Source organism: Gavialis gangeticus, unplaced genomic scaffold (genome assembly GCF_001723915.1).
Source record: "Gavialis gangeticus isolate Ggan-Ray unplaced genomic scaffold, GavGan_comp1, whole genome shotgun sequence".
NCBI lineage: Eukaryota > Metazoa > Chordata > Crocodylia > Gavialidae > Gavialis > Gavialis gangeticus.
This window is the reverse complement of record NW_017729001.1, coordinates 34,805,210-34,814,466: the sequence shown is the minus strand read 5'-3', so window position 1 is coordinate 34,814,466 and position 9,257 is coordinate 34,805,210. Positions and strand designations below refer to the sequence as shown.

General features: G+C 45.2%; 1 protein-coding gene across 2 annotated transcripts in view; it reads left to right on the top strand.

Moving 5' to 3' along the window:
* The first annotated feature begins 5,989 nt into the window (after window positions 1–5,989).
* TTC28 (tetratricopeptide repeat domain 28) overlaps window positions 5,990–9,257 on the top strand; it is a 296,592-nt gene continuing 293,324 nt past the window's right edge. Inside the window, exon 1 of one of the 2 annotated variants that reach the window (XM_019507357.1) lies at window positions 5,990–6,446. In XM_019507357.1, the coding sequence (XP_019362902.1) occupies window positions 6,219–6,446 (228 nt within the window). In that variant the 5' untranslated portion in view covers window positions 5,990–6,218. The remainder of the gene's footprint in view (window positions 6,447–9,257) is intronic. The other variant, XM_019507358.1, reaches the window with a different exon arrangement.

Sequence of the window (9,257 nt, the reverse complement as noted above, 5' to 3'; positions counted from 1 at the left end):
ACTCTTTTTTTTTTTTTCTTTCTAGTATGCGTACTGTAAACAGAGAGGAAGGAACCTGTTCCTTTGTTTTTTGGGATCTTCAAAAACATATGAAGCATTCCAGGGATACACAGCCTGATAATGCTTGAATGCCATATTGGTTCATCTTGTAGCTCCCAGGTTGGCCTGGCATGCATGCTCATGACTGAACAAATGAGCACAGCACTAGGGCTAAGTTTACTTGCCAGATTTTAAAGGAAAGCTCAGCAGGTTACAAGCCTGGGGAAAGGGAAATGGAGACTTGTAAAGTGGAGGGAGGAGGGTGAGGGAGAGATGTCTGATACACCAGCTGCAGTGGCTGACACATTTTGTATATGCTAGACCTGACGATCTGTGTACTGGAGCAGGAAAGACAGCAGCTCATGTCTTTATCAGACTTATCCTCCTTGACGAATATTGGACGAATTTCCCTCTTTTTGCAGGGAGGAGAGAACCTATTGAGCGAAGGGCAGAGACTGCCAGATGAAGGGCTTGAGAGAAGTCTCTTTGTCTGGGAGACCAGCTGAATGAACTGACATGGGAAGGCAGAGGAGACAAGTCCTGCTGGACTAAAGGTCTTGTTAAACTGAGACTCTGGCAAACAGAGATTGTAATGGGACATGTTTGACCACCACAAAGGAAGCATTGAGTGGCTTGTTAATATGAGTAAGGCTCTCCTCGGTCTGCAGACCAGGAGGACTTGCGGGTGCTGGGGAGAGTCACTTGTGTCCTTGCAGGATTAATCAGATCTGGGGAATTGAAGTAACATTTGTATTCTTAGTGTATTTTTTTCCTTTTGTTTTGCAGAGTTAGGGATTTATGCAGGGCAGAGCAATGGGTAAGACAGGATAGCAGATCAAAGGCATGAGAAGGCTGTGTGCTCCCTTTAGAGTATTGCCATTCTGGGTACAATTTAAGAGTTACTTTATCCCACAGAGCAGGGCTGTACAACCAGTGGCCCGCAGGCCACTTGCAGCCTCTGAGCTCCCAGCTGAGGTGCTGCTCTCCCCTTTGCTTTCCAGTTGCTGCTGTTCAAGTCCCCAGGCTTCCCATCCCTCCCCTGGCTTCCTCTGCCTGCCCCCGCCCCTGGGGCTGGATGGGATGGGTGGTCTGATGAGCAGAGGATGCTGTGATGCAGCGGGAGTGGGGCCGTGTAGTACTGCATGCGGTTCCATGGCATGCACCCCATGGCACTGCATGCAGCTCTGCAGCATGTGGCTGGGGGGCCGTGGTGCCCAGCCACTCAGAAGCTGGACAGCCCTTCCATAGAGCACACAGAAAGCGCCCTTTTTTTCTTTATTGGATGGCTGCCAGATATAGAGCCATGATTAACAGCTGGTGAGTGTAATAGTAGTAAGGGGAACAATCTGTTTCAACAGTCATGGCTAGGCTGGTTCTGAGGAGGACCTCAAAAGTCCTTTGGCTAAATGCATTTCAACTGTGGTTGGCTAAGCAGTCGCTTCAGGTAGAACTGCAGGGCAGTTGCACTTCTGTCTTTCAGAGCAGGACTTCATTCACTTCCTCACCTGACGTTTGTTACCATGGCCAGGTGCTATTTCTAAGTCTGGACTTGTATGAAGGACGGGACCTTATTAAGGGCAAAAGACATGAACACTGCATGCATCAGGATGGTACTGATGTTAGCCCCAGAAATCAGGAAACATGTCTTAGCTGTATTTGCACAGTATTCACGCTTCTCTCTTGTAACAGATCCAGGCACAGAGCCCCACTGAAGTCAGTAGGTCTGTCTGTGGGTTTGAGTCCACGACTTGGGACCAGTTGCAGGACCTTGGCTTAAGGTTAAAACAGAGTGCTGCACATACATATCACAAGTTCTTCTTTTGTGGATGCAGATAATGAGGAGGAATGGGTCTTATGCTTGGTCCCACCAGTACCACATCCAACCCCAACCAAATTCTGCATGAGCTGATGAATGACATTTTCCAGCAAACAGTGAGGCACAGATATTAAGATCTGGATTAGTAACAAACCACATAATGGGCACAACGTGGGATCTTACAGGGCACACAGAATGGTGGAAGACTTGTCCAATACAGCTACAAGGAAGAACATTTGACTTAGACCTGAAGGTAGGTCTAATATGGATATGTTGATGGGGGGTTGTGCTGCCACAGATCTCTAGATTGAAATTTGTATGGTACAGATCTGTGTACATTAGTAGCTGTAATGCTACTAATAGAGGCATTATGTCTTACTGCCCATATGGTGCTTTCTATTAACGTAAAAGGGAGAACAAGTAGAGACTATACAGAACTTGTATTCTGCTTTCTCTGGGATCAAAGATGGTGAAAATTAGAGACCAAGCAGACTTCTTCCAGCAAAGTATTTATTAGAGCATCAGCCCCATTTCCGACGCAGTACTCATGGCGTAACTCTTTTTTCCCCATGGGGAAACTCTTTTTTTGTACTGTAGCTTTCTTAAAATAGTTCTGGGTTGTGCTGTCTCTTGGTGAGGTGTCACAGCTGGAGATGCTAGTATAGACAGGCTTCCAGCATTTTAGCCACCCTCTTGGATGGACTTACTGAAACCTGGTGGCCTGCCTTTGGTAGCTTTCTTAGTTTTCAAACATCCTGTAACTGCCCTGGTGGTAGCGGCATGGTGAGCAATGTGGAGAAAGCTATTGAATGCAGGCCCAGGCACTGAGACCTGTTGAAGATAAGTGACCTGCCCAGTCTTTCAGAGTTAATGATAGATCTAGGAACAGAGCCCATGTCTTGGCTTCTAAACCCACATTCCCTTTTGTTCTGTCTCAGAAAAAGTCGAGCTCTGTCTGAACAGATATTTATAGGGAGTGCTCTGCTAATGCTTCATAATGATTCCTCATACTAGGGCTATTATACTTTGCTGCTTTCCACTGAGGGATCAAAGCTCTTTCTAAATATTATGCCTTTCAGCACTCTTGCAAGGTATGTGGCTGAGCAGTATACCGCTCTATAGAATATCTCCTTTATTACTTAATTTGTTAGAGTTGGACTTGGGTTTCCTTCCTAGTCATATGCTTCAGCAATAAGATAGCCCTTCTGCCGTTCTACAAGGCACATAGATCTTGAGTTTTGCAGCAGTCTTGAAGTTATGTAGTTTTGTATGTCATTGCCATTATTTCAGCATGGGATTTTTGTTTTCTGCTTATCTTCAATACCTGAGAGCAGTTAGGTTTGAAGGCTAATACAACAAGAGTTTTAGATTGTTTGGGAGCTATAAGCTGGTGACATCAATTTTTAGGAAAGGCAACAGTGACTCAGTGGTTTTGGAAGAGAAACCACTGTAAAAATTAGACTGATGTTCAGACAAATACAAGCAGTAAAATCTAGATTGGATTTTGGGTCTTCAAGCATTTCTCCAGGTCTCTGAGTCTGCTTATTTTGTGTTTTGCTAACACTAGAAAGGTTTTCAGCGGTAATATTGGTCTTACTTCCTTTTTCCAGAGCTGCTGCATGTGGTATTCTCTAATGGCAAACTGCAGCCCTTCTACTCAGCTGGTAGCAATTATCCCAGTCAAAGTTCTCTTCATTCAGTGTGGGTTGAGTGGGAGGGTTCCTTGCGTCTGGATCTGCAGGGCATGGGAAGTGAGCACTGTTTAAAGCACTTGGAAAGGAACTGCTGGTAGGTATTTCAGACAGAAGCTGCTCTATGGACTCAAGAAATCTTCCATGTCAAGGAATACGGTCCAGTGAAGGGGGTGTTTTAAGAGCTGTTTGTGCAATCGGTAGCCTTCTGTTAGGTGTGGGAATAGCAATCCTGACAATTTTCTTAGTTGTGCAAGGGGCCAGCCCTAAGTGATGTTCAGGGCTTTGATGAAATTGAGATCTGCTCACTGGGGTTTACAGTATCCCCATGCAGGAATGCTTCCCTGGCTGGGGAGATGAGTGTCGTGCCCTATGGATGGCAGAGGAGGTAACTGCTGCTGTTTTGGGGTTAGTAACTCTTGAATCGCAGCCTGGGGGATGAAGGTTCCCGTTTGGGCACACGGCTAAATGTGCAGCCTGGTATGGTACTTGGAGGTTGGAATGCCGTGCCTGTGCCCCAGCCGCCCTCCTGGTTAAGTCCGACCTGTAAAGCAGCTCTTAGTCTCATGTGAGGACTTCTTTGCTCTGCAAGTGATGGGTGGTTGTCTTTCACAATGTGTGCGGCTTTGTCATGTTTTTTGTCTTAAAATTCAGTCCAGCATTGCTTTCCTGTCCTGGGGGTTGGGTTATTGGCTAACAGGCAATACCTGCCACGAAAACGCAGGTGCTGCCATTCATCTGAATTCTGTTACTTCAGAATCCTCCTTGATGAGGCCTTCCAGAAGGAGTTGCTTGTTTTGGGAGTTCTGTCTGTATGCAAACCCTTGTTAGTAGACGTGTTCAGTTTCCCCACGGATTTATATTGGCGTTAATGATGATTTGGACCTCAGTAAAAAGCAGATCAGATTCTGACACCTAATTTTGTCCCAGGCAGAACAAGATTTCAGGGCAAACTATGAATTATTTAAAAAAAAATAAAATAAACCAAAGTCTGCTGAGGGTGAATTAGGGGTGGTGGCAGGAAACCAAGTATTCTCATTGTCTTGTCCCTGCCGTTCTGTGACTTTGGATCTGTCTCCATAGCAGCAGCCCCAGGCAGTCAGTATTTCGATTAAATGCAGCTAATGCTACCATACAGAAAATAATCCATCCATGTCCATACTGGAGTTTGTTAATCTGTGTTTTGCTAATACCTACCTGCCAAAGCCTAAAATGCTTCTCGTTACTCTTTTAATGATGGGATTTGAAAATTCCCTGGGGGACAAATGCTGTGGACTGCTTTGTGGGGTGAGGAGTGATCGATATTTTGTTTTGCAGTTTTTGGGACAGTAAAGAGATGAAAGTATGCTTTCATTTTATTTTATACTTGTTAATAATTAGCAAGGTTGGTCTGTCAGCTGCTCTGAACTTGTGATTTGAGTGATGACTTTCAGAATGTCTCTTACAAGCAAGGGTGCTTGGGGAGTTATTGCCGTGTCAGTCTGGAGTTGGGAACTCCTGCTTGCTTTGCACTCAAGGTGTTCAGCTCATGGACTCTGAACAGGGCTGTTGCAGGTTTGCTTCTGTTCCCTCCCATGTCATTCTTTCATCATGCCAGGGGACTTGCATATTTTTCAAAAAAGCATCCAAGATTACTAGCTTACTGGTGAACATGTGCTCTGCCTACCCCCATGTGGCCACCCTCAGCTGGATCAGGACTGTCCAGCTTCTGAATGGCTGGGGGCAGCATGTGGCACAAGTCTTTCAGCCTCAGGGGTAGGGGCAGGAAGCAGAAGCTGGAGAACAGGGGAGGAGCCTGGAGACCCCAGCAGCAGCACAGCTGCATCAGTTGGGAGGGGAGTGGTCGCCACGTGTGAGCTGGGCAGCCCTAGTTAGATTTCTCTTAGCACCAGTCCACGTTTTGCTGGCGTGCACTCATTTATGTTGAGAGGTTGGACAACAGATGTTGTAAGTTCTTGCACAGATTCAGACAGGCACGTGTAACTGTTCTCTTTGTCACTTCTAGCTATTCAGTGATTTCCTGAGTCCCACGCATGCTCTTGCTCCTACACTCACTTCTCCCGCCTGTTCATCTCTTGGAGGTGACTAGATTAAATATGCTTGAAATGGTAGAATCAAAAGATCAAAGCCCCTCCCAGCCTTAGCTCATAGGGCAAAAGCAATAAGACAGACCAGTCTCTGTATCCAACAAGGTGTAAGGGGCTGCTGTTGCCAGCATCGTATCCAGAGTCACATGGTGTAGTTGTATTTAAATACAAGCGGGATGAGCTTGTGGAGTGCAGCAAGTTACAAGGAGGGTTTAGCTCTTGTGCTCGGAGGAGGAAGCTAAGTTTTCTGGAAGTCCGGAGAACATTGCTTACCATTCATGCTGCCTGCAGAAAGGCTACCGTGGCCTTTTTCTTGCCACATCTGGTAAAAACAAGCTAAAACCTGATCAATTAAATAAACAGTAAACTTTAAAAATTGGGAAAAGGCTTTTATTGTGTGCTCATTTCAGATTGCTATAGTAGTGATAGTTTAATTTGTATTGCACAATTTATACTGCTGTTAAAATTTGAATATAATTAATAAAAAGTGAGTAACAGTCAGGCCCTGAGGTTAATACCTTTTTCTGTCTACAGATTCCTTTCTTTGGCTCAAAACCTTTTGGAGGAAGAAGCCCGGACAGCCCCATGTTGAGCAAGGCTGAATTTGTTGAGAAGGTTCGCCAGAGCAACCAGGCCTGTCACGATGGCGACTTTCACACGGCTATCATGCTGTACAATGAGGCCCTGGGAGTCGATCCTCAGAACTGCATCCTCTACAGTAACCGATCTGCAGCATACATGAAAATCCAGCAGTATGACAAGGCACTCGATGATGCAATCAAAGCACGACTTCTCAATCCTAAATGGCCCAAGGTAGGAAAGCCTTTTCTCTTCTGGGGGAGAGTAGCAGCACCTGCAGGACTTCAAGGTTTAATTATTGCTTTCTATTGAAGATGGTCTCAAATCATTTTCTACTCAGGGTATATTTTTGCTGGGAATTCTGGAGAATAGAAATCTTTCTCTGTGCTAAAAGCTGTTTGACTTTATATGAGTTTCCTGTTGAGAGTTAAAGCTGTCTTCTATATAAACAGACTTTTGCCCATTTTTCCTGAGCTGCCTGGCATGGATTTTATTCCCTGATGCTTTTGAAGATTTTGGTCTTAGAACGTTAAACAAATGTCATTCATAGAGTGTGAAGATCAGACCTCTCTCCCAATGCTGACAGTAATAAACATTCAGCGGTAGCCAGGAGTATCCTGTTCGGAAAGCCTCGGGATGACACTGTGCTGGATGGAGATTATTCCTGGTAGCTTGTTCAGATATCAGGGATGCAAAAATCTAAAGACCTTTGCTTAGATCTCTTTCCTCCTTTTTCATTTTTTTATAGAGCAGTTATATTCTTTGGCATACCTTTTTGACAATTTTTGAAGACCCAGCATTCTTAAGACCTGATAAAGCATAGGAAAGGCCTATCCTGGAAACAAATGCTCATCTATAAAAGAGGAACACCCAGAAATGGCAGTGTCTGATGGTGTTTTGAGGGTGGGTTTCTACTGTGGTTGAGAGAATGATCTTCTGTCTCGAGATCTTTCCTCTGCTGACTTTGCTGAATCTCACCTTCAAAATCCCTTCTGTTTTGGCCATGAGCACTGAGATGCTTGTTTGTTCATCTTCAGAATGAATTCCTAAGCTACATGGGCACCGGGGGCAGACATAAAAATGTCTTGTGTCTGTATATTTCCTTTCAAAACCTTTTATTTAAGAGTGCTCTTTCTAAAGCTGAACATTTATCCTTCTCAATGACCTTTCTTTATTTAAGCTTGTTTATCTGATGGTGTTGGCTAATTTTTCTGACTCCTTGAAGTACCTAATCTGCACAAAATAGTCTCGGTCTCAGGAAGAGGACATGTATATCTAAGTGAAGGAAGTAGAAGTTTTCTTTTACTACCTCTCTAGACTTGCACTGAAGAGAGTTCTGCCTCTTCTGGGGATGAAAGCTCAGACCTGGCAGAAAGCAGTGTTGTTCCTCGAGGCAAGGGTGGGTCATCACTCAGTCAGTGGTCCCAGGTCTAGTGATTGTGTCGCTACTCTTTCTGTGGCTCCTGAGATGTCCTGCTTACTAATCGAGGTATTCTGCTCTTTGTCCTAGCTCCCGCAGAAGCATGAGCTGCACCTTCTCAGCGAGTTTGGGGGCAGTGGAAGTAGGCTCCTTACAACTTTGCCCTCAAGTAGGAGGCTCATGTCTCAGACCCGTACTCTTGGGATCCTGCCCTCTAGCCTGTCTCTCACAACACCTGGGAAGAGGTCCTCAGCAGATGTTTAAAACTAGATTCTTGACTCAGAAAGGAGAGCCGGATGGTTATCTGTCTGTACCCCCACACCCCCTGCCTCTTGGTAGCACAACTGCCCTTTTATTTTGCATGTTAATGTACATCCTCTTTTAGCCCCTGGAGCCATCCCTGGCAGACAACCCAGATTCCCACAGGCAAGTACAAACCTTCCCCAGGGTGAAAAGGTCTGGAGATGGCTTTGGAGCAACGTTAGTGGAGACGCTCTCCAGGTCTGTCCAGCCACGATTCATGAAAGGAGAGAACTGTCACGGCAGCTCTGACAACAGTAAATGCAAGAGGCTTCCCTGCTGCTTGGAGTAGTCTGCCTGAATCTGTCTACCTCGTTGCCTTTTCGTCTCATTCTTAATCGTATTTCAGCCCTCCTTTTCTCCCTTGTCTGTGCCTCCTAGTGGCTCTCTCTCACTGGTTTTATTGCTCAGCTCTTTAGTGTATTCTGCATATTATTTACCTCACTGGCTTGTGTAATTTATACCATGTACTGCATCTTACCTTAGCAAAGAGATTCCTGCTTTGGCAGGGACGTGCAGTAGAAACTTAGGTACCTAGGTATCTTCCCTCAGTGCCTTGCATCTCCTTTTACTGAATTCTGTAGCGGATTTTGAAAGCGTGTGTGTCAAGTGATATGTAAGATACAGTGACATTTTATTCAGGTGCCTCCAAGTTTCCAGGTCTGTCAGTTGTTTGAATGTGGGGAGTCATGGAGTATAAAAGCAAGTACACTTTTGCATAGCTTTGTTTTTTTGCTTCCTAGAAATCTGGTAATGATTTAAAGCAGAGCATGCTTAAATGAATGATTATGAAAGGGCCTTAAGAATATTTATAAATGCTGATCAGAGGTAGCGTACACTGAAATCTTTAAAATAAGTTCCTGGAATAGACCTGTGCAATGAAGGGAATAGGAAGCTCATTACTATTGTGGCAGCATAAAATGTGAGGTTCCTGCAGCCAAGTGAGGCAGTGTTTCATAGTAGCCGTGGCTTTGGATTGGAACGTGGGAGACTTACCCAAATCCTGGGGATGCCATTGATCTGCTCCCTGACCTTGGGCAGGTCATTTCTGTTTCCTGTGCCTCTCTGGGGAAGGGTATTGCTTCCTGAAAAAAAGCTATAGACAAGCTTGGTGGTATTGTGTGGTAGTGCCTGTCCCTGCCTCACTAGACACCTCTGTAAAGTAACACAGCAGATCCAGATACCCGCAGGGTCAGGTGCGGGTTTGTGAACAAACCGGGGGTGTCCATATAACCATGTCAAACAGCTGTGCAGGACTGCTGATGAACTCTAGTCGATCAGAAAAACGGCACATCTGGAGTAGAAGTTGCTGCTGAAGAAGAGCT